The 26,669-nt window shown below is 32.7% G+C and overlaps 1 protein-coding gene across 15 annotated transcripts; it reads right to left on the reverse strand.

Annotated features, from left to right (window-relative positions):
- Positions 1-991: 991 nt before the first annotated feature.
- VTE1 (tocopherol cyclase, chloroplast / vitamin E deficient 1 (VTE1) / sucrose export defective 1 (SXD1)) lies at positions 992-24,797 on the reverse strand. Of its 15 annotated transcripts, none has more exons than XR_016055557.1 (12): positions 24,735-24,797; positions 24,203-24,462; positions 23,330-23,574; positions 22,147-22,226; positions 20,649-20,725; positions 16,959-17,128; positions 16,158-16,255; positions 14,637-14,744; positions 14,266-14,382; positions 13,365-13,641; positions 13,159-13,308; positions 11,823-12,097 (listed from the first exon to the last, which is right to left on the reverse strand). XR_016055557.1 is itself a non-coding variant. In XM_020662628.2 (11 exons), exons 1-11 carry the CDS (start codon positions 24,789-24,791, stop codon positions 1,557-1,559), a joined length of 1,479 nt encoding a protein of 492 aa, XP_020518287.2. In that variant the 5' UTR covers positions 24,792-24,797; the 3' UTR covers positions 992-1,556. The 15 variants fall into 15 exon arrangements, 11 of the variants coding, with proteins under 11 accessions (XP_020518287.2, XP_088722836.1, XP_088722837.1 ...); XR_016055559.1 differs by having other exon boundaries at positions 14,637-14,722; positions 24,718-24,797; XM_020662628.2 differs by lacking the exons at positions 11,823-12,097; positions 13,365-13,641 and adding an exon at positions 992-1,673.
- Between the last annotated feature and the right edge of the window lie 1,872 nt (positions 24,798-26,669).

Below are 26,669 nucleotides of genomic sequence, written 5' to 3' on the forward strand. Positions count from 1 at the left end.
CTTTCTCACATTTGTTTAGGTTAAAAAGTAGGTCAAAAGTATATATTTCTCACATTTATTTAAGTTAAAAAAGAGGTTAAAGTGATCAGGAGGTTAGAAAATATATTTTGAAACCTTAGATTTATCAACCATGAAACCTAAAAATAAGAGATATGAAAATATTTTTCCATTTATTTATAAGAGATATGAAAATATTTTTCCATTTATTTATAAGAGATATGAAAATATTTTTCCATTTATCCATAAGACATATATAGATCATGTTATCTTGAGAAAAGAAGATCACATTGCATCAAAGAGGGAGAGACGCAGACTTCATTTAATCATTTAAAAAAGATAATTCAAAGAGGGAGAGAGAGACTTCATTTAATCACTTAAAAAGATAATTTATTTCGTGGGACATGATAAATTCCCGATCTTCTTTACTTTCTTTTTTTGTAAAGTAATCTTCTTGATTTTCTTATCTCTTTATTTTCTTAGTTGATTTTCTTATCTCTCTTTATTTTCTTAGCTTCTGAAAAAAAAATTACTTTTTAAAAATATTTCACCATTTAGGAATCAGAATTTAGATCAGAATTAGATAAATCTCTTTTTTTATCTGTGTAAGTTTGATCCGGTTTAATAACAAATCCTGAAACAACCAAGCTCAAATCTCATTGACCCCAAAAATCTGGCCCTCATCACTAGCTCTAACTTGTTACGCAGTTCATATAGTGAGCTTCAATAACAACGTCCTCAGGCAAAACAACAACTTGGAAGGATTTATGTGATCATCCATTAAACTATCCTCGAGTGTTTGTTTTCAAGAAAAAAAATTGGATTTGAAGTTCTTGAACAACAAAATGAAAAAGGAAATAGACTTACACGATCTTGCTATCTGAAATAAAATTTTAACATAAAAAAACAGCGGCAACCAAAAGGACAAAAAAAAAAAAACAGCGGCAACCAAAAGGAAAAAAAAAAAAAAAATTAAGCTGTTGAACATCACAAGTAAGAAGAGGAGTTTAAATTGCAACCAAAAAAAAAGAGATTATAAAAATAAAAAATAAAATAATTCACGCTACAACCAAAAGAAAATAGATTAGATGTTTCATGGCAGTATGATAAACCTTGTGCAATATGTTTTCTCTAGTTAGCTTAACCGAGCCACTTGTCAATGCAGGCACCATGGAAGATATGGCTGCAAGGATACAACTCCTTGACAATATGCGTAATAGTTAGCTTGGCAGAGCCACTTGTCGCTGCAGGGACACAATTTGACTCCTTGACTATCTCTCCCTCCATGAAATTCTCCCAACAAATTAGACAGAAGTTGTTCTTCGAGAAATACGGTGAAGACACACTTCCGATCTTTAATGTTGGGATGCTAATGATAATCTCTGGTACGAGTGGCCTTTTCATGTTCATCTCCTCTTCATTATCAAAGAATTCTTCTAACTCTTCATCATCATCCACTATTTTCTTAATTATTGCATCCCTTAAGAACAACCAATGAGGAATAAGGGATCCTGAAAATTATACCACGCTCACCACTCCCGCCAATGGCGGAGGCCAATTCAAGCATCCCGACATCTATAGTTGTTATGCCGAAAGCAAGCAATATTGTTTTCCAGGACACCATTGCTGAAATTTTTGTGGCGACTAAGCTTTGATCTGATTCCAGGACACCATTGCTGAAATTTGTGCAGCGAGTAATGCTTCTTTCAGTATTTGAATCCAAGGAAAAATTTGCTCATCCAGTAACCAAATATAGAGACTCATCATCTTTGTATATATAAGAGTAACTAAATTAGAATTTGAAATAAATTCTATTTCTATTTGGAGTCCTCTAATTTACGTGCTAATAAATAATAGCGTTACCATTGTGTACATAGGATTAAGATAAACTCCTATCCTACGTAGATTAGCTTTCGTATGTAATATATAGGATTAAAATGTTTTTGTGTACATGAGGAACTAAGATAAATCCGAATCTTCTTAATTTTCTTTTTCTCTTCAATATAATCTTCTAGATTTTCTTATATTTCTTGACTAGATTTTCCTAGCTCTCTTTTTTAAAAAAAAGAGCCTCTTTTTTATTTTTTGGATTTAGAAACTAGAAATTACAAGCACTAAGTGTTAAATAAAATCTTTCCCATTCAGAAAGGGAATCTCGATCCTCTTTTCTTGTACGTGTAGGTTTGATATGGTTTAATAACAAATCTTGAAATAATTGTTAAAAAGAAAATGACAAATCTTGATATAACTAACAATAGCTTAGTATGTATAATTTACAACTTTTTGAGATATCATAGTATTTTATATATATATATATATATATATGGAAAAAAAATGGGATTAGTCCACTAGCTCATATGAACATATGATACCAACGGTCTAGATTGATTCTGGGCCGATCTGATGATCACGGATGTCCGGTAGTGTTTGAATTTTATTGTTTTTTTTTATGGATCCAAATCACTTGAAATTTTAGGTGTGTGTTTCTCATCTTGGAGCATCTAATAAAAATATAAAAAAAATTATTCATAATAAAATGACCAAAATACCCCCAAAACGTTTTGGGGGTATTTTGGTTAATTTATTTCATGTAAAATATTCTTTTGATATTTTCAATATTTAAATATTTTTGATGAACATCCCTCTAAAATTTCAATAGATTTGGATTTATAGAAAAAAAAAAAAAAAAGTAAAATTCAAACACTATCGGACATCCGTGATCGACAGATAAGCCCAGAATCGATCTGGGACGTTGGGCTCATATGCTCATATGAGATAGTGCTAATCCCATCTTTTTCCTATATATCTATGAAAAACTCTTCCAATGCCTATAGACGAAAATGAACAGTGATTTCGCCTATCCTCATCACTCCAAACTTCATAGCATGGAACAGTGATTTCGCCTATCCTCATCACTCCAAGCTTCATAGCATGGAACAGTGATTTCACCTATCCTCATCACTCCAAACTTCATAGCATGGAAAACTCTTCCCAATGCCTATAGGCGAAAATGAACAGTGATTTCGTCTATCCTCATCACCATCCAAACTTCATAGCACGGTCACAATTGTCCACGGTATTTCAATTTTTATTGTTTTCTACAAATCCAAATTATTTGAAATTTGGAGCGTGTTTACATCTTAGTGAGACGGACCTAATAAAATATGAAAAAAATAATTCATAAAATATAAATTGACCAAAATAACCTCAAAAATTATATTTCAATAATACTTAATATAGAATATATTATTTTATATAAATGGTATATTATTTTATAATATATTATATAATATGGCATTAGAGAAAGTTTATCATATTGTGGTAAAGTTTATAACATATATTATATAAATATATAAATGTATGATATAATATAATGTATATAGTATAGAATAATACAATATAATATAATACAATATACATAAATCTTTATAGTATATATTATATATTATATATTATCGATATTATGTAATATAGGCATTATATATAATATATAATATGTGTATTATATATAACATATATTATTTTTATAACATATAAATTTCATATATTATATTATAGATTATATTATAATTAATATTATATTATATTTTATAGTATGTAAATCATGAAATTAAACCGAACCAATGAAGGTTAGAAATGTAACTAAAACTATAGGGAAGAGAGAAAGTAAACCAAGGGAGAATGTATCTGAAAATTGGCGGAAGAGAGATCATGGGAACTAAGAAGTTGTTAGAGTTCTTATAGGGCTTGGGAAAGAAAAAGGAGACATGCATCATTTGAAAGGATAAATACATTATCTATTTCCTTTTATTACTCTATCAAATGAATTCTACTAAAATCTTGGTCTCCAAATCAAAATATCTCAGTTTTGCTGTCTTAAATTTCTCTCTTAAACTTTGTTTAGGTATGTAATGTCCATCTCTCTCTTTCCCTAAAGAAACTCTCTCTCTAGAAACCATTTTCTGTGTACCCCTTGCTTTTTTTGTAACCAACCTAACCATCTCACCTTGCACTTTTTCCTATCAACATAACCACCATCTCACCCAACCCTTTTTCCTTCCTATTAAGGTAAAAGAGGAAGACTAAAATAGGTATCTTATTAAAAAAAATGCTGGAAAAAAAATCAAGTGATTATTTTCAAGTTTTTGTTTCATAATTTTAGCCAAATCAAGAAAAAAAATGTTGGAAAAGAAATCAAGTGGTTATTTTCAAGTTTTCTTTTCATGATTTTGACCGAATCAAGAATAAAAGATTGTACCAATAACCACGTAATAAATACAAACCATGAAATTGAAACTAAATCAAAAACCATAAAACTAAACTGAAACCATGAAGGTTAACCAAGAGAGATATAACCAAGAGAGAAATGTAACAAAAAAAAATATAGGGAACAGAGAAAGTAAACCAAGGGAGAACGTACCTGAAAATTGGGGGAAGAGACATCGTGAGAACTAAAAAGTTGTTGGAATTCTTATAAGTCTTGGGAAAGATAGATGATATATGTATTATTTGAATAGTAATGATCCTATATGACCATCATTATCTTATTTGAAAGGGTAACAACATCTTCTACTCTATTTTTATCACTCTACAACATAAATTCCATTAAAATTTTGGTCTCCTAAAATAAGTATCTCGATTTTGTTAGGTGCGTCTCTCTCCTCTCTCTCTCAAATTTCTCTCTCTTAAACTTTATTTAGGTGGGTACTATCTATCTCTCTCTTCCCCTAAATCTCTTAAATTTCTCTCTCTTAAACTTTGTTTAAGTGGGTACTCTCTAATCTCTCTCTTCCCTTAAAGATCACATGCTCCTCTTTTTTTAGAGATAGATTTAAGGTATATTTTAAGATAGGTACACAATTCTCTTTCTTTCTCTTTATTAAATTTTATTGTCCCACTAAAATAGGTGCCATTCTCTACCTTTATCTTTCTATTTGCATATTCCCTCTCTCTGTGTTTCTCTGTCGCTCTCATGGTTTTGAAGTCTCTCTATGTAAAATCGCCTTACCTCTGTCCCTCTCTCTCTCCTATGGTTTCGTACGCGCACCGTCTTCTCTCTCTTCTCTATACAATAAAATTTAGGGACACATTATTTTTAGGGTCTATTATGAAAGCATGTACCCACAATTTTTCTATATATAGGGTCTTTCTTATTCTTCTGACACATGTTTACCCTTTAACTCTGACTGAATAATGTAGTATAGATAGATAATGTAATAAATTATTGGATTACATCATATTAATATATTATAATATGTAATATTATTATAATATTATACATCATATTAATATGTATAATATTATTATATCATATTATAATGTATTATTAGATTCATCATTAACGTTTTGTCTTTTTTCCAATTAATATGGGTCGGCTACATAAATCATGGAGAAAATAATACAGTATAGATAGAAAATGTAATAAATTATTGGATTAGATCATATTAATATATTATAATATGTAATATTATTATAATATTATACATCATATTAATATGTATAATATTATTATATCACATTATAATTATATATTATAATGTATTATTAGATTCATCATCATCATTTTATCTTTTTTCCAATTAATATGGGTCGGCTACATAAATCATGGAGAAAATAATGCAGTATAGATAGATAATGTAATAAATTATTGGATTACATCATATTAATATATTATAATATGTAATATTATTATAATATTATACATCATATTAATATGTATAATATTATTATATCATATTATAATTATATATTATAATGTATTATTAGATTCATCATCATCATTTTATTTTTTTTCTAATTAATATGGGCCGGCTACATAAATCATGGTTCTCCATTCTGCGCTATTAAGTCCCCATATCGTTTCGGACTACTTTCAACATATCCTACCCTTTTCTCTTTTCGGTCCTCCACTTGAACTAACTCGCCCCTCCTAACATGTGTTGTACTTGATTGGTCATTTTCTGTCCTCAACTTGAACTAACTCGTCCATCGTAACCGGTGTTGTACTGATCGGCGCCACACATGGCCACTCGTTTTATCGCCTATTGGTGCCACGTTTAAATTCTCTTGAATAGATTCATGTATATTGTTTTTTATCGACCCAACATTCTGCCTCATAGAACAAAACTGGTCTCACCATTGCACTATAGAACTATAACATATTATTAGACTACATCATATTAATATATTATAATATGTTCTATTATAATATTAATTATTATAATATATATATATATATATATATATAAGAAAAAACTGATATTAGCCCACTAGCTCATACGAACATATGAGCCCAACGGCCCAGATTGAATATGGGTCGATCTGACGATCCGGTTGTGCTTGAATTTTATTTTATTTTTCAACAAATTCAAATCACTTGAAATTTTAGGTATGTGTTCTTCTCATCACGGCACACCTAATAAAAATATTAAAAAAATTATTCGTAAAATAAAATCACCAAAATACCCCCAAAACTTTTCGAGGGTATTTTGGTCACATTCAACTATTTTTTATAAACACATGCCTAAAATTTCAAGTGATTTGGATTTGTAGAAACATAAATAAAATTCAAATACTACCGGACATCCGTGATCATCAGATCAGCCCAAATTCAATCTGGGCCGTTGGGCTCATATGTTCATATGAGCTAGTGGGTTAATCCCAACTTTATATATATATATATATATATATATATATAAGATACTACAAAACGTCTATAGGCGAAAATGAATAGTAATTTTGCTTACCCTCATCGCTATCCAAACTTCATCGCACGGTCACAGTTGTCTAGTAGTATTTCAATTTTTCATTTTCTTTTTACTAATCGGAATGGTCTGAAATTTTGAGAGTGTGTACATCTTAGTGAGGCGCACCTAATAAAAATATGAAAAAAAATATTTCGTAAAATATAAATTGACTAAAATACCCCCATAAATTTTCGGAGGTATTTTGGTCAATTTGTATTTTACGAATTACTTTTTTCATATTTTTATTAGATGCGCCTCACTAAAATGTACACACACTCCAAATATTAAGTAATGTAGATTTCTAAAAAAAAAAATGAAAATTAAAACACTACCGGACAATTGTGACCATACGATGAAGTTTGGATGGTGATGAGAGTAAGTGAAATCACTATTCATTTTCGCCTATAGGCGTTGGGAAGAGTTTATATATATATATATATATATATATATATATATATATATATATATATAATACAAACATGTATACCATTTAAAATAATTTAAAAATTTAAAAATAAAAAAAATAAAAAAATGACAAGCGCACTATACTTTTATTCAATAGAAAACACCACGGTTACCGAAGATAAAGCAAAAACAATCAAACTATTAGCGTGAACCACATATTTAAGCAATAGAGAGCTCTCTCATTCGCCCCCCTATAAACATGATTGAAACTAACCACCTGACTTGTAACAATCCATAACTTGCATCCATTGCTTCCTATAGATCCAATGAGGCTTACTCATCCCCAAACACCAATTAATAAGATTAAGTGAATCCCTTTCAATCACCCACCCCCATAACCAAATATTTTGGATGATTCTCTCCTTGATCCTATCCAGCTCCATCCAGTTGCTTTCAAAGATCCACCTATTGATCCATCTATTATGTTCAAGGAAAAGTTTGTATGCTTCCCCTCCAGCATAGAAGTTCTATCCTCTTCCTACCATCCAACCGTCCATTTTTGATCAAGAGAGCCACTCACTATTTGATCTTAGATCCGATGTCTTAAATTATTTTATTTTTAGTTTTTTTTTATACAAATTGTATGAATATGAAATTTGGTACATGTCATCTTCTCATTGAAGCGCACCTATAAAAAAATATTAAAAATATTTTTTCGATAAAATATAATGACCAAAATACCCCTTGAAATTTTCAGGGGTATTTTTGTCATTTTATTTTATTGAAAATATTCGTTTTATATTTTTGCTGGTGCAAGTTTAATAGAGGAATGGACGTCCAAAATTTGGTGTCAAAATAGTTTATAAAAAAAATTAAAAATAAAATAGTGTAGAGACATGACATTGAGATTGGGGCAATCTTAGCCCTCCATTCAAAATGGATGGTTGGATAAGGGGGAAGATATAACTTTTATACTGTAGGGGAAGCATAAAAAGCTTGCCCTTATATTCAAGCCACACCTCCCACAAAATCGAAGCTTGGAAGCCACAAAATCGAAGCTTGGAATAACTACCATATCGTAACACTTACCTTTGGCAAGAGAGGAAGAGATAAATGATCAATGGAATGGTATGCTGCCTAGGCAAGGGGAGTGGAATACCAAATAAAAGAAAAGCCTACTTCCCTAAGTCAGAAGAAAATTTGCAATGTAAAAACAAATGGTCACCAGTCTCGTCATTCTCTTTGTATAAAATGCAGCAATTACCAATAATTTTCCCCTCTTTTTAGATTATCTACAGTAAGCACTTTATTTTGTGATAGAGGCCATATTCTTTGTATAAAATGCAGCAATTACGAATAATTTTCCCCTCTTCATAGATTGTCTACAGTAAGCACTTTATTGTGTGATAGGGTCCATAAAAAAATATGAATCTTATGTGGTATATGCTACTTCCAATTGGATATTATATGAGGTTGTTCCTATCTTACTCTATCATGATATAACATCTAACCAAAAACATACCATCATTCGAAAGCTCCCAAATCTCCTCATTATCAAATTCACGTGATACATAATATGTAGATATGTCCCTCAAGAGATCGCGGAACTGTCTTGGATACTGTCAGGCACCCTATTATAGCTAAACCAAATATCCCAGACAATTCTATCTGCACAAACATCATCTTCCACTTTCAAAGATTGATTTAACATATTTATCAAAACGTTATCTATATTGCACTTTTAAGGTGTTGAAAAACTTGAAGGAAGAGATGGACCCACTCTTAAGATTAAGGGTAGTATCTTGAGACTATCGATGGCAAAGATCAAGCTTTTACCAGAACTGTGAAAACTCTACAAATTTTTGTGTCCCTCTCCATGGCCATGAAACCCTTTTTAACGAGGGATGGAGGAAGTTGTTCTCCAACATTCGACTTCCTCCTAAAATGTCTGAAAGCACATGGTCTTGTAATCCTGAAAAGTGGGTAGTTACTTTTTAACCGTTAGATAACGGTACTTTCTCTCTCTAAGAAACATCTCTTTTTTAGTGATAAGCAGTAAATTATAAGAGTGAGAAATAATACACGTCTAAAAGCCCCATGGCCACACACTTTTAAAATCCCAGCCATTTATAATTCTAGAACTCAACCGAAGAGCCCCTCCCAACCTCTCACCTTACCTCTCACCTTACATTTATCATGACCACCTCTAGTTGAGACCGTGTGTTACTTCCTCCACCTTTCCCAATAAAGCCAGCCTAATCTGCTCCATATTTAGCCAGTAACACCTCTTTCCATAGCTTATCTCCTCCCACAGTCGACCTCCACCACCACTTTACAAGTAAAACTTGATTCACTAACTTGACCTTGCAAATTCCCAAGCCCCTTCCAACTTAGGGGCACACACTTTATCCCAACCTACCAAATAGTATTTACGATTATCATTATGAAAACCCCAAAAAGAAAGTTACGCATAAGAGACATTTTATTTGTGTGTACATTTGCACGAACCAAATGTATGAAACACGATTTACATATATTAATATTTTTCGAAAAATATTTACACACGAACCAAACATACGCTGAGGGCCTATTTGATAACTGGAAGGTAAATATCCCCTGCAAATTGGAAGTTCTTCGTTGCTAGGAAGAAAAAAGTTATTTTAAGAAATTTTAAGTGTATATGTTTAATAACTTACTGGAATGTTAAAGAAATTCTAGGTACTTGGGTTAGACAACCAGTGGGAATATAAAGTCATGCTTATTTAAATATTATATATTAAATATTATTTTTATATTAGACATAAAACAATATATTATATTGTAAATATCTATTACATACATAAAATATATTATATAACAAAACATAATATGTAATATAATATATTATATTAAATATATATATAGGGAGTGGACCCTGTCAGCCTAAACGCTAACAGTTACGGCGTCAACCAACGGCCCAAATTGAATCTCGACCGATCTGACAATCATAATCTCATTTTATATTTGAATTTTCATTTATTTTTTTCTATAAATCCAAATCACTTGAAATTTTAAACGTTCACTCTTCTCATCAAGGTACACCTGATAAAAATATTTCACAAAATATAAAATTATCAAAATACCCCTGAAAAGTTTTAAAGTTATTTTGATTTATTTATTTTTTTCATATTATTTTTTTACATTTTTATTAGATTCTCTTATTTTTAAAGAATAAACATTTCAAGTGATTTGGATTTGTAGAAAAAAAATAAAAATTCAAATACGAAATAAGATTGTGACCATGGGATCAAGCCCAGATTCAAAATCTCAGCCAATTGACACTATAGTCGTTAGCTTGTGGGCCGACAAAATATTATATATATATATATATATATATATATATATATATATATATATATATATATATATATAGTGTATTTGATATTTATTTTATTATCTAATACATATATTAAATACATTTTGTGTAATGTAATAAGAAATGATCTAATGCAACGGTTATATAATAGTATAATGCAACCACACATCTAGAAAACCATATTTTTGGAATTTGTATGACCCTAAATTTTACACACATTCTCTTCATCCTCATCATCAATCCTATGAAAAAAACAATTTCAATTTGCACCCTAAATATAATCAAAATTAGTACCCATCCAAGAATATCGACCATCCATTTGGTGAATTTCAATATCTAAACCTCAACAAATTCAAAATCACTTTTTTTCTTTTTTAGCATTATCAAATCTAATGATGATAACACTATCTAGAAATTTTAGAAATAAAAAAATCCTTTCAAAGCCTATATCTAATCATCTCAATAAAATAGACGGCTTATATTAATTGGGCTAGAATGAAAACTTTCTAGAGGATTTTTTTCAAAATTTTCTCTTTTGTGATTGATCTTAAGAATGAAAAGAGTGCACATTTAAAACTCCTGTGTCAAACAAATGTCTTTCACATGATCTTTAAATATGGTTGTATTATACTATTATACAATCGTTATCGTTGCATGAAATCATTCCCCTAATGTACTATAATATATAATATAATGTATTTTATATTTATTTTATTAATATATATTTTTATTATATATAATATGTAATATAATAAATTATTTTATTAATATTTATTTATAGTATATAGTATATATAAAATAATATAAATATAAAGCGTAAAGCACAATAAAGTTTGAGGAACTAAGTTCCTATTTTAAGTTCCATCATTTTAGATGCAAAAAACAAGAGAACAAAGAAGTTCCAGGGGAACTTCTTTACTATATAAGTTATGTACATCAAACACAGTAACCCATAAAGTAATAGGGAAGTTCCTTCTTCCTCCCCTAACTTCTTGTTATCAAATGCAACCTAAGGGAATGGTGAATAGGGAGAACTTGCGTTGCAACTTTTTTTAATTTTTACTATTCCCAAACTAAGTGAAAACTACAGTAACAGGGAAAGTCACGGACTTTCACTGCTTTCTCAAACACCCCCCAGAGAGAGAGAGAGAGAGAATTTAGAGGCAGAGGTTTCCTAGATGCTCTATATTGCTCTTGTTCAATCCTAAGCAACGTTGGTTCTCAAATCCCATGAGATAGAGAGGTATCCTACTGCCCAATATTGTCCTTACTCAATCCTAGAGAGAGAGAGAGAGAGAGAGAGAAAGAGAGAGGAGAGGTATCCCAATGGCCAATATTGTTCTCATTCAATCTTAAGCAACTTGGAGTTCAAATCCCATAAGTGAGAGAGATGTAAAAGGAACTGAAACCACATTTTCTAAAGACCTGGTGGCTTTAGAAATGGGATAGGTTTGAAAATAGCGTCAACATCAATAGGAAACCTCAGAATTTGGCCCACTAAAGGAGGGGAGGCACTTGTTGTCTTCCATGTGTCATACCATGGTCCTCCTCCTGTTTCAAGAGCTGCCATATCACTTGTAACATCAAGAATAAGCTGCAAATAATTGAAGATTCAGTCAGGACAGCATATTTTTCTCTTTTTATTCCTATCTACTTTACTTCCTTTTCTTTTTCTAAAGGGAAACTATGCCATACACCAGTGGTGTATGGTGTATATAGTATATAATAGGGGCATCCATTGCCCTTTCCCGGGCAGAGGTAGAGATAAAACTGCACCAAGGTGAATACCCCCATGGGTATGACCATGGCCTATAACCGATAAATGTCGAAAACGACGGTTGTGCTCCTTTGGTCTACCATATACCAGACAGCATTGTCGGATGGGATACTCCCCTTTTCTTCAAGGATCAGGAAATCAACATCATGTAATATCTAATATCTTTTTTTTCTTCTAAGTAAAAGGGACTCATTAATTGAACATTTGTACAATCAGGCAGAAAATAAAATCAGGACATTAGAATCGGTTTACAAGGCAAAAGCAGTAAACAGAAATGAACAGGAACCATGTAGTAGCAATCAGAGAATAATTTTATTCCTACATCTTGCAACCCATTTTTATCCCTCGAAAGAAACAGCAGCAATCCATTTAAACAGTTTTTTCTTTTGATAGAAAAAAAATATGAAATAACAATATATCATCAATACGAAGACGACATTGCAAAAGAAAAAGGAAACCCATAAAAAAGCTATACAATTGGATAACATAGTAGTTTCATAAATTACATAGTAGTATCAAATGATAACTTGGTTGATTTAAAAGGCAAACAAATAAATAAATAAATAAAAGAGGTTGTTGAAATTACTGCAAGAAAACTTGGGAACATGCTATGAAAAGAAAAAAAACTTTCATGAACCTCCACTATATCTCATGAGCAGTAATAGGCAAAGCTTTAATCTCATTCTAGACAACAAAGATTACATGCATTGAATATGCAGATTGCATAGTATGCCAGGACTACTCTTCGACCAGAAAATTACAAAAGAATATAATCTTCTTTCATCATTTAATGGCATACAATGGTAAATAGCATTTTCTAACTTTATGTGCTGGAAAGAATTGAAAAAACGTATTTATCAGAAGGGTAAGATGCGCACCTTGCCCTCAGTGCCATCATATCGTCTTTCCCAGAGCCGTAACTTGAGGTCGCCTGAGCATGTATCTCTGCAATATGGGATGAGACCTCCCTCTATTGTTGGGGCCCTCAGAACAGTTCCATCTGATTTTGTTGTCGCCTCTAATTCGACCTACAAAAAGACTGGATTATCAGAGAGAGAGAGTTTGTTGTCGCCTCTAATTCGACCTACAAAAAGACTGGATTATCAGAGAGAGAGAGAGAGAGAGAGAGAGAGAGAGAGAGAGAGAGAGAGAGAGAGAGAGAGAGAGAGAGAGAGAGAGGGGAGAGGGGGAAGGAGGAGGAGGGGGAGCCAGAGGGGGAGGGGCGGGGGGTCGGGAGTTGGCAAAATACAAGCTGAAAACTGAAACACAAACTGTCCTTTGCTGTAACTGAAACTCTCTGAACACCGATGGAGCTGTCATGATAGTGTGCTCAAAAAATGTACAATAAGAAATAGATCGCACTGCAGCCAAAACTAGGCTCGTCAACAAAATAAAACTCTTACTCTAAAATCAAATAGATTCCATTACATTGCCGAATATATGATGGTTGAGCTTGAAGCATCTATGGAAAGAAAACAAAATATACTAGATAATGCTACCAAATTATAGTTGAAAAATACAATAAATCTAGACCTCCTTACACATAAAAAGATGCAGACCCCATAGACACTGGCAGCCTAGGAACATATACAAACGAATGACATGAAATTTTTAATCTAATTTTCAACAAGAAAAAAAAATCAAGGTTTCAGATCAGCAAGTAAACATTATACAAAAGGGGCTTCTCGAACTCCCCAAATTTAGCTAAGATCATGGGTTCCCAAACATCATTTAATTATCATCCTCATTTTAGCCTTTTCCCAATAAAAAGTCCCCATTCTCACTCATATCTCAAAATACTATATCCTTTCATTTTCAGGTAATAATTAGCAAAAGCTTTCATCTTTTTGACTGATATCTTTTTAAATGGTGACAAAGGAAAGAGTAAGGAGCTTGAGATTATTATCATAATTTACCATGGAAAAATTGCTACAACAAATAACGAGAAAGGTAAAGGCCTAAAAATAAGCAAAGAAATAGATCACCTTATACGAGTCATTTTCGCCCGACATATACCAATAACCCCAAGGTGCGATCTTCCATTTGACAGTGCTAGTCCATGGCACAAATTCATAAAATTTCCCATCATAGTGTACTCCAATCTACAAAATTAACTCTGAGACTTGGAATTCACCCAAAAGAATAATAAGATCTTAAGATGACAAAGACAAATGCTAGGATAAGATATAGAAACTCAGAGAGAAGAAACTATATACAAAAAAAAAAAAAGAGAAGAAACTTCATGCCATCACCTCATTAAGCAAAACAAGAAAATTTCTCCAGTTTGACAATTATCTTTAAAAATTATAGAAAGAAATATAAGAGATACATTCGTAATTTGTGTATGATTGCATACCAGAGCAACATCTTCAAATGTCTCAGTTAGTCCGACAAGTTTCCTTGTTCCACCAGCAGCAGTCAATGCAACTTCCCCAGTTACACCTTCAAAAACATTACATTGAACCTGTGACAATCAGTTCATAATTGCATCACTATATACCCAGCATCTCTTTATAACTGATACTTGAAATTGATGAGGGTCAGCATGTTCATCATAAATTAACTTTCCATCAAATATGATAAATTCCTTTGCGACCAGAACTGGTGTTCCAAGTGTAAGCCTAGGCTGCTGCAAGATACTCATAATACAAACCAATGGATCATAGAATTGTCTCCTTGCACTATAACTGGTAATAATTTTTCCATAATGATTTAATTTTTATTGCCAAAATCATATTTAAACAAATATTACACAAGAAGTTCATAAAACCATCAAATGACAAAAACAAAGAAGGAAATCAAGTGCCTTACTTATTTGAACTTTGAACAAGGGCAAATATCTTCAGTTAGTTTTGTGGAATTGGTGGACTTATCCAACTATAATGGTTTCAGACACATGTATTAACAGAGGATACGTCCTCCACTGGAGTAATTGGAAGATAACTTTCTCTGACAAGTAACTTTTTTATGCCTTGAAAAAGATGAAGGGTTAAGTCTAAAGATTCAGTTAAAATGGATCGGTACATCCATTTGGGCAGTCCAAGTAAACAGTTAATATTTTGTTTCCATAATTAAATAACTGATTAATAAAAATAAGGAAAATTTATCAAAATAGACCTAACTTTTCAACAATTTAACAATTTGCCCTTTTTCAACTATTCCAACTCATGCTCATGTATTTTTGATAGGTATTTTGAAATCAAATCAAAAAATATGAATAAATTGTGAATAGTTCATCTCTTGTGCACAGTCTGATAAAGGAAAAGTTTATATAAGGTTGACACCTTAAAATGTAGAATTAAGGTACACCTCTAAAATCTTTCGAAGAAGACTTTGATATAGGAAAACAATCTAATTGATCATCTCGACACCAAGATGAATAGATATGGAGAAGAAAGAAAGAGATTTCAAGTCTTAAAAATAGTTCATCTTGTGACACATTATTTGGACCGTCTATTTTCAAGATTTTCATTTGTTTATAGATTTGCTTGATTTGAACCACTTTTGGAGTTTAAAATTTTATAATCAGGGATAAAAAAAATAGATTCTCGCACCATCCTAAAAACTTTCGACACCAAAATTGCACCTCGTGACAAAGTTTGGAGGTGCAGCTTAATTTGATTGTTTAAGGTTGCAACTTATGCAGACCACACCCTTTAATAAGTCCCCCTAAAATAATAAAAGATAAAAAGTTCAGTAATTGCATAAGTGCATCCCTACAAAAGCGACTAATAAGAAAACTACTGCATTTGTTCAACTACTTGTTCATTTTGAAGTCAATGTACCTTAGACCCATAGAATAAAGGCAATGAGAAATGGGGACTGTCTGCAAAATTAATGAGCCTCAAGGAATATCAATATAAAATCAGAAACCTACCCAGAACCATTTTTTGGGGAAGGCACCACCCCAATTCTTTTCAGAGTATGAAGGAGCATCTTCAAATTCAAACCGTTCACCATCCCACTCAATCCAACCTGGAAAATAAATATAGTGCCACATCACACAATCTATTACAAAAATAAGAGTATAAAAAAAATCTCTAAGGCTTTGGCCTCGTGGTACACACTACCAGTTTGTTGCAGGAGATCAATGTTTCAATACTTTCAAGTTTGTCAGGAAAAAGACAAGGTTTAGGAAAGCAAGCTAGCCCGCCTCAAGCTTCAAAATTTCAGGATTTTGCAATTATTCTGAATTTCCAGGTGATACCCTCTATTGTAGTTTTGATCCCCAAATTCTAATACCATGAATTTGAGTTAGGGGGATCAAAACCACAAGAAAGAAATGATCAAAGATGCACTGGACAGATGACACCCTTACCAGGTAATGTGAAAGAATAATATGTGCATTTGTTGAAGCATATCATGCAAGTACATCACAAGGATCAACCAACAAAAGGAAGGGGAGAAGACATAATCCATTTTTACAATTGACCATTTTACGCTCAAAGTAGTATTTCAGAAAAATACTCATTTACAATGTGGAACACCTGACTGGGAACCATCTTATAGAGAAAAAAAAATTGCGAGCAGGGGTGAACGTGAAACATTCATTAAATTTTGGGCACTATTTTGATACCTTTAAAGGAACATATCCAAATTCATATAATAGTATAGGACAGGGAAACCATACGCAACAGAGAAGAGAATGGATATTAGAACAAGGTAAAGAGCTACGTGCCCGTTGACAGTCCACCGGCCATGCAAACTTGCCAATGAGGCTCAAATACGGGCAGTGCTGCAGGCCAGCTTGCAGTGGATTTCTGGTTAGAGCCAACATCACCCCATCCATATATAGGACGGGTGCTATACTCCCAACGTGCACTCTTCACAGTTTGCACATAAGGTGACCTGCCATTTGGGTACATTAAAACTGAAGTTAGGATACTTAAACACTAAAATACAGGACCTTGAAGAAAAATAGAACAAAAACAAGAAGTATTTGCCAGCAAGGAAATTTGTTAAAAATGAGAGAAGTTTCAAATTTTCAGGGAACCCCACACTACAACCTACCATACAAGTCTCAGTTCAGAAATTCATCAAAGCAAGCAGTCTAAACAGACTTCGATAGTCCCAATGACCACTTGCCAATAAAGTATTTAGGCGAATCCCATAAGACATTTTCTCTTAATGAACTGGAATTTCTCTGGAATTGCATGTAATGTCATGCAATAAAATGGGTGACATAATATTTCTTTTCTAGCGATTAACTGAACTAGATTCAATTGACCTTCTTTTCTTTTTTCCTTTTCTTTTTGTTTTGGATTGTTAAGTTTATCTTACTGATATTAAAATGTGTAGCACAAGAATTGTGTAACAGTAAACAAATTCGTACAGATTTGGTTTGAATATAAAGAAAATATATTGGTGGAATTCAATAGACATTTTGCTCAATATATTCCAAACTCCAAAGTATGTAGATGTTTTTATACAATTATTATTCTCTTTAGCTTAGTTGTTTTTCAACTTAAGTTGTGCAGTGGTGGGAACCATTTGAATCTGTGTTCAGGATTGATGTTCTAAATTGATGGTCTCAGAGAAACTTACAAGTTGTATGTCCAAACTATGTATTCCAAAGTCCAAACTATGTAGATGTTTTTATACAATTATTATTCTCTTTAGCTTAGTTGTTTTTCAACTTAAGTTGTGCAGTGGTGGGAACCATTTGGATCTGTGTTCAGGATTGATGTTCTAAATTGATGGTCTCAGAGAAACTTACAAGTTATACGTCCTTTCTTTAATAGAAAATTAGAAGTTGTACATCACTTTCAAGTAACGAATACAAAGTTTCATACTCCTGGCATATTGGTTCCTCCTTCCCATAAACTTACTGTTGTTCGGCTGAGTTTAATCAGATATTCATACTCAAAGAGACTCCATGTTCAACAGAACATCAAATTGTAGGTTTTCATACTAATCAGTAGAGAGTGAAAAGCGAGCATGTGGGAGTGCTTTAAAGTCCAAGGAAAAGCATGCCTGACAAAAATTTTCAAATGCCATAATCAGGAAATCTAGAGGTTAGAAGCCAGATGAACTAAAAGAATTGAATGCCACAGTTTTCACCTTACATATTTTATTACAATAAGGGAGTTGCATTTAGCTAGTCTATGTTTGGAGAATATAAAGGGAAAAGAAATTCCGACAAGGAAACTTGGTGGTGGAGTGATGGAGTTCAGAAGGCCATCAGCAAAAAACGATCATGTTATAGAGCTTGGCAGTGTAATAGAAACGATCAAAGCTTAAAAGAATATAAAAATGCTAAAAAAATAGCTAAACAAATAGGAAGTAAAGCTAAACTTAACACATATGACAACCTATACAATAAACTGGGAACAAGAGAAGGTGAAAAAGATGTCTTTGAAAAATGAGAGAGAAAAAGTGTAAGGATTTAAACCATATTAAATAGGTCAACGAAAGGTGGAGATTTTATTTTTAAAAATTATTAAATGTCGAACATAATGGGAATATACGGTAGAAGGAAATGTTGGTATAAATGAAAGCAGAGATCATAGATACATTCGTAGAATTAGGATGTCAGAAGTGAAAGAAGCTTTGAAAAGGATGAAGATAGAAAAGGGCCGTAAGGATTTAGACCCAGATGGTATCCCGATAAAGGTTTGGAAATGCATGGGCTAGATTGGCATTGACTAGCTAACGAAGTTGCTCAACAAGGTATTGAGAATAAAGAAAATGCCAGATAAATAGAGAAAGAGTATTGTGATACCTATTTACAAAAACAAAGGAGACACAGAATTGTGCGAACTATCGAGGGATCAAGCTTATGAGCCATACTATGAAGCTCTGGGAAAAAGTAATTGAGCAACGACTAAGGCATGAAATGAGTGTATCTGAAAACCAATTTGATTTTATGCCAAAATGGTCAACAACTGAGGCTATTTTACCTCTTAGGCAACTAATTGCGAAGTTTAGGGTAAAGGGAAAAGATCTCCACATGGTCTTTGTTGATCTAGAGAAAACTTATAATAAAGTACCTCGATATTTGATTTGGCAAGTATTGGAAAAGAAATGAGTTTCTAGACACTACACCGACTTAGTGAGAGTTATGTACAACGGAGCGCTAACTAGTGTATAAACAACTAGTGGAATGACGAGTGAGTTTTAAGTGACAATAGGTCTAAATCAAGGGTTAGCATTGAGCCCGTACCTCTTTGTCTTAGCTATGGACGACTTAACTAGGCACCTACAGGATGAGGTACCGCGGTGCATGTTGTTCGCAGATGACATAGTTTTGATCGATGAGACAAGAAACGGCATAAACACGAAGTTAAAACTTTGGAGGGATGCTCTAGAATCCAAAAGTTTTAAAATTAGCCGGATTAAAACAAAGTATATGGAATGCAAGTTTAGTAAATAATAGGAGTAGAGACGAGGAAGTAGTTAAGATTGACGACTAGGAAGTACAAAAAAGACTGCACTTTCGATATCTTGCTTCTATAATCCAGGAAAATGGAGAGATTGAGGAAGATGTCACACATAGAATTAGAGTTGGGTGGGCGAAGTAGAGATGTGCAACTAGAATTTTATGTGATCAACGCATACTAATGAAACTGAAGGGCAAGTTCTATAGGACAGTTGTGAGACCAACTTTACTCTATGGGGCAGAATGTTGAGTGGACAAAAAACAATATACCCATAGAATGAGAGTAGCAAAATGAGGATGTTGAGATGGATGAGTGGCAAGACAAGAAGGGATAGAATTCGAAATGAATCCATTCGGGAAAATTTAGGTGTAGCACCAATATGCCATAAGAGGAGAGAGAGTAGACTTTAGTGGGTTGGCCATGTGTGGCGCAGCACTTGTTAGAAGGTGCGAGTTAGTTCAAGTGGAATGATTGAAAAGGGTAAGAGGTAGGCCCAAAAGGACGTGAATGGAAGGAGTCCGAAAAGATATGGGGAATTTTCGCCTCACTGAGAGTATGGCCTTTGATAGAGCAGAATGGCAGACCAGGATTCATGTAGCCATCCCCAATTAATTGGGAAAAAGCTATGATGATGATGATGACTGGAGACAATTGACGAAATTTCACTGGTTATGTCAAAGTGATCATTTCAGTCTGTCCATTAAATATGAAAAACGATAAATAAATCATTTTGTTGAATAGAATAATTCCAAATAATAACCATCATCGCAACCAACATTCGTTAGCAGGATAACATAATACATATCAATCTCCATATAGCATCTGCTTATATGTGATAGGTAGATGGAATCTCCAAGATCAATTCCAATACATAAAATTCTAAAGAAACAAGGCATGAACATTTGAAACTAAATTCCACTGTATTCCATTAGCTCACATATTTGATTACAGAATCCTTATCCTACTCTAATGCAAAAGAAATACCGTGCCTTCCATCATCGCGTATAAATCCCTGATGCCAAATGGGAGTAACTTGGAACCCTTCCAAGACACACTTTTGGAACTCCTGTGCAAAAGACCGTACATAAGTTCAGAAAAAACCCTTGTTTCCAATGCCACTCAATAAATCATTAGACATTAAAACTGAACAGATTAAAGAAAGCATCATGACAACCTGAAGAACATGGTATATACACATTCAAATCAAATGCCAAATTGTGAGGACTGTCAACCTAACTTCTCTAATTTCAAGTGTTCAAAGACAAGACTCTCTTCACACAAATTCTTTGCCATGGTAGTGCAAGACCAGAAACGTGGGGATAGGCTCTAATCATTAGGTGTCAAACCATCAACTACTACAACCCCCAATTCCTTTCTTCAGAATACACCTTCATCTCAGTACCACCACTGATAAGCATTCTATTCATGCTAATGGCCCAATGTCCAACAAATTGATGACAGGCACCTAAGTGATGACCATTCTTTTCTACCTCTTATCTCCCATTGACAATTTTGATTCCTTCCTGGTCAAACAAATGGCACTTTAAATGTACCACAATTTCACCCTAGCCAGGCCTCCTGCCTTTAAATGTACCACAACTCATACTGGAGAGGACAATTTCCCCTAATGTTCCAAACTAGCAACGTCCACTCGCCTTTATACATTTTACACCAACAAGGCATAACTCGGAATTTTCCAGGTCATACTGGGGAAAAGAAAAAGGTCCGAGGCAAATCTCCAACCTAAAAAACCAAGAAAAGTCCATTTACAGGTAACAAAAGAAGTAGATGGGGATACCGCAGGTTGTAACCTACCAGCCCTTATTTTCTCCAACATCGTCTGTATTGAATTTGGATTCTACTAGTTTCTTTTTAACAACAGATAACTTGAGAATATAAAATTCAGAAACAATATATTAACCATCAGAATCAAACAAAAATATGATCATAGGTTATATAAACATTGGAGCACCAAATTGTTAAAGAAACAACATTCAGATCACGTGGTCAAGAGTTTCATGTCAGCATCTAGAGAATCCAGTAATCTAGGATCATTCAACTGCAACTTGGACCATAAAATTTAATGAGTCTCTCAGCACCGAATCATCCATAAAGAAGGTATGTTCAAAAAATTGAAACGAGGAGATGGTGTATAACTGCGGTTACAATTAGGATTAGATGATTCATCCATCAAATCACAACCAAAATGCAGAATGTATTTACAACAGATCCAAGAAATCAAATGCCAAACCGTGTACCACAAAGTAACTGCTAAAACAAACGCAAGTTTCACGCACATGCATAAATGTACACAACTAAGCAATTACCTCAAATTAGAAAATCCTATTTGATAACAATGGAAGTTCCAGCCAATTCACAATAACAAAATTAAGCTCCATAAAGGAAACTGTGATAGCATAAGCAAGAAAAGTTCAATAACACGAAATTCAGAATGGCTTGACCAAACAGTAAAATGAAATGCATAACCTGTGGAGAAACTTCGCCATTTGGAGCAGAGACGGCTTCCCTTGCTAAAAATGTGTTACCTAATGTGAGCTCATGCCTGTCTATATAGCAGCAGACGATCATAAAAATCATGTTATCTCAGCATATTAGAAAATGTTTATTTTAAGTTAGGTACATAAAGAAGAGTGACTTCTAATAAAAGAAACAAGGTATGTTGCTTTATTGCGTATAATAAGCAAGAAAAGATATACAATACAGTTCCCAGCACAACAATAATATACATCAGAGTCAAGAACTTTAACATGGTAAAACCCCAAATTAAAATTGGGGGCCAAATCTCTTTTTCTATTCTCTAGCTAAGTCCAAGTTTCCATCCGCCTCTTTACTTTTATATGTCCAATGAGTAATTATTACAGACATTACTTGATCAGCTACAAATGCCAACATTATGAACTACCAGCTTTAACACGGTACATTATAAACCTATAGTATCTATAACTCAGTATATTATAAATTTATAATACCTTCAAATAATTAACCACAATGCCCACAGGCAATTCATTTTGCTTTAAATTACAAACTTATAATGAAATATAAGGACCACATAAATTACAAACTCATGGAATGAAAAATAAAGACAATATAAAAAATTATAAAACTCATATAATGAAAATAATAACCACAATTATTCATTACTTCAACAGTTATTTCTCCATTGTCCTTGAAACTAATGAAACGTGTCAATTTTAGAGTGCAGCAACCAGCTCCACAGAGGTCAACTGACAGCGAAACAAACAATACTAAGTATGGAAAGTAATACAATATTTCATGTTTTTGATCAACCAAGGAGTTCAAATTCAGAAAAATAATGACGAAACATACAAGTGAATAATGTGATTATAATAGTGACGATTTCACTTGAATAGATAAACAGCACAAATAAATTATTTGAAATTAAATAAGGGAAATCTGTCACCCACAAGAGAAACACTATTTAACATTTTATTCATTTGCAACTATTCCAACTCATCTTTTCATGAGTATTTTGAAAACAGAATCAAACAATATGGGCAAAATGTTAACTATTTCATATCTCATGGCTATTTTGATAAATATCCCAAAAAAAAATTAAATCCATTTTAACATGATTGAATTTTCATGGTGAAGAATTTTGCATTAGAAAATATTTAGCACAGACACTCACCTCCCCAAAAATTATTAGACTCTTCAGAAAATTGACAAATATATTTTTCATGGGCTCCAAGAATTTGAGCTCCAACTCCAGTAAATCGAGACCCATAAACTGCCTCATCGAATTTCCCTAACTTTCCACTGAAGGCTGGGTCCTCCACTGAGTACATAAAGCAAAAGCTCTGTTTTTGCTCTGGAATTGAGACCTTGAAGTACCAACCCTCGAAAAAACGGCGTGCACTTCCATCAAAATGGTACCTGGGTTACAAAAATTTTCGACAAAAAAAAAGTCACTTCAATTTCATACCAATGATCAAAGGCAATTTATTTTTCTGTATTTTTTATTTGCTATGAACATTTTTCCCCTGCATTCTCTGAATTGCATGCAACCATCAGGTTGTGTACGTAAAAACACAATGCACCAAAAACTGTGATGAGAGAGAGAGAGAGAGAGAGAGAGAGCATTCTATGCAATGAATATTTTCATTCATGTCGTGTATAAGTAAAAAAACATAATGTAGGGAAAAAGCATTCTATGCAATGCCGGTAATCATCATGTGGTGTATAAGTAAAACATATGTGAGAGAGCATTCTATGCAACGCATGTATCATTATGTGGTGTACAAGCAAAAACACATAATGCAACAAAAACTGATCAGAGAGAGACGATGAACAAGAAGAATAAGAAGTAAGAAAACACTTGAAAGATAAATCATCAAGAATTTTTCAGTATATGCAAGCAAATTGAATGAATTTATTCAATAGAACTATCAGAGAGAGAGAGAGAGAGAAAGAGACAGAGGAGGTGGAAGAGAAAGCAAAAACATTTCAGAATATGCATGCAACTAAATGAGTTTATTCAATGAAATTGAGCATAATCACTTACCCACTATGAGGAGTTCTGAGCTCTCTATTAGCTGGAGTATGCTCATACTCGGGCATCACAGGAGCATTAGTGCGAGCTCTCACAAGCACAGCTGAATTTCTTTTTCTTTCACAATTAGAAGAAAGGTGTGTATTTGAATCCTTGCCTCGATTACAGAAGCCTATATTCACAGGCAAAGCACAACCTCTAGAAAACATAGAGCTCCAAGCTAAAGAGGCTACCATTTCCCCAGAATTTATAGTTGCAGAGAGAGAGAGCATCTGTTCCATGACCAAGAAATGGATCAAAAAACCAGAAAAAACACTATCGATTCTCCCAACCAAAACCCTAAATTTTATTGCACAAAGTTTCAGATAATAGAATCCTTCATGACCTTAGCATTTGAACTTGGAAGAGTGGGAAAATATTAGGAAAAAGAAGTGAGAGAAGAAGGGACAAGCCCCATGAAAACACCATTTTATTGTGTAATTGCACTGGAAATTGCATAGATATGAACAAAAAATCCTAAAATGGACCTGAATTGAATTAATACATGCGTTTTACGATTGGCAATGACGGCTTGGATACTTGCAGGCCCCAAAAAGATCATTGACGCGAATAGAGCATGCAATCCACAGCAAAAATAAGTAATACTATGCACGCCTCGTGTATACAAGTAAAATGCTCTTTAAAACAAGTAAATCCTCGCCTCCAAAGTCACGGATAATTACAATTCTAGTGTCGAAAAACTTCCAAAATCATCACCACCGTCCTAACTATTAGGGTTTTTTTGATAGGTGACAATTATTTACAACCATTTACTTTTGTATGTCTCATTTTATATTTTTTTTTTTAAAATTCAAATTTCATATTGAGTGTTGGATATTGATTTTAAAACCATTATAGAACTTTTTATATCCAAAATGCTGTCCAAACAAGGATAGAAGGCGAGGCCCTACTTTACGTTTCCAAACGGAGATAGAAGGTGAGGCTTTACTTTATTTTTATAAATGCTAGGCGTTATAGAAAGTTTGAAATCATGTATAACCCATGAAATTTTTACACATCGTGTAAAATATGCAAAGACATATATACAACATTTCAGGTATGGAAAAAGTTTTATTGTCAACTTATTACTATTGAAATAAGGTCGCCTTCAAAAACCCTCTCAAAGAGAGTGTTCTGATGTTGAAAAATCCTCCATTTATTATCTCCATATCAAGTTATATTGATATGAAAAAACAAAAAAAAAAAAGAATTTTAAATTTTAAAAACAGTATTTCTTGTAACATATTCTCTCCGCTGCCTATTTTCAAGTGTTTATGAATATACTTGATTGGTACTATTTATAAAATTTTAAATTTGATACGGTGTCGTACTTCGAGTACTACTTTTTAAATTTCAAATTTTAAACTTATGCCGAAATGAGTTTTGTAAAAAAGACTTACATGAGGTGTCATACTTCAAGTATCGGACCAGAATTATTTTGGAAAAAGATAAAAGCACGACAAAAAAAGCAACTAGAATCGCGGAAAAATGGGAATTACTTTTAAGAAAAAGTTTATATAAGGTTGCAACTTTAAAATGTAGAATTATAGATGCACTTTAAAAATTTATTAGAAAATATTGTTTTAAAGTTGAAAGGCATTATAATTGATCATCTTGACATCGAGATGTATGAATATGAAAAAGAAAAAGATTTTGAGTCTCAAAAATAGTGCATCTTGCAACAATTATCTAGACCGTTCATTTTCTAGATTTTCATATGTTTATAGATCTACTTGGTTCTAACTATTTTTGGAATTTAAAATTTTATAATTAGATATGAAAATATATTTTTATATAATCCTAAAAAAAATTTATGCAAAAAATACATGTTATGATAAAATTTAGAGGTGTGCCTTAATTGGATTGTTCAAGGTTGCAACCTTATAGAAATCACACCCTTACTTTTAAACTATTCAAAAAAGGGAAAAATTTATATAGAACGGAGGTTCTAAACAATCAAATTAGAGCCTACCCCAAAAATTTCACTAGAAGATGTTGTTTTGAGGTCTAAATATCCTCAAACTGATCATCTCGACATCAAGATGTATGGATATGAGAAAAACATGGATTTCAAGTTTTGAAAATAATGTATTTTGTAACGCAGTCAATTTTCAATCTTTTCAAGTTTTCATAAATCTCTCGATCTACACCTTTTTTTCAGCTTTAAACTTTATAAATAAAGATGAAAATATATTTTAAGACTATCAAAAAGATTTCCAGTATTGAAACCACATTTCTCGATACTATTTGAAGGTAGGCTCTAATTTGATTGTTTAAAACCTAGGCTCTATACAAACCGCAAACTTAAAAAAATAGGTTTACACATGAAACTCCCTCAATTTATTATGGGAAAAAGATTATTTAGAGCTGAGGCTCTAAACAATCAAATTAGAACCCACCTCAAAAATATTTACTAGAAATTGTTGTTTTTATTCTCAAA

This window comes from Amborella trichopoda, chromosome 5 (assembly GCF_054954075.1).
Source record: "Amborella trichopoda isolate Santa Cruz 75 chromosome 5, AtrichopodaSantaCruz75HAP2 v2.0, whole genome shotgun sequence".
NCBI lineage: Eukaryota > Viridiplantae > Streptophyta > Magnoliopsida > Amborellales > Amborellaceae > Amborella > Amborella trichopoda.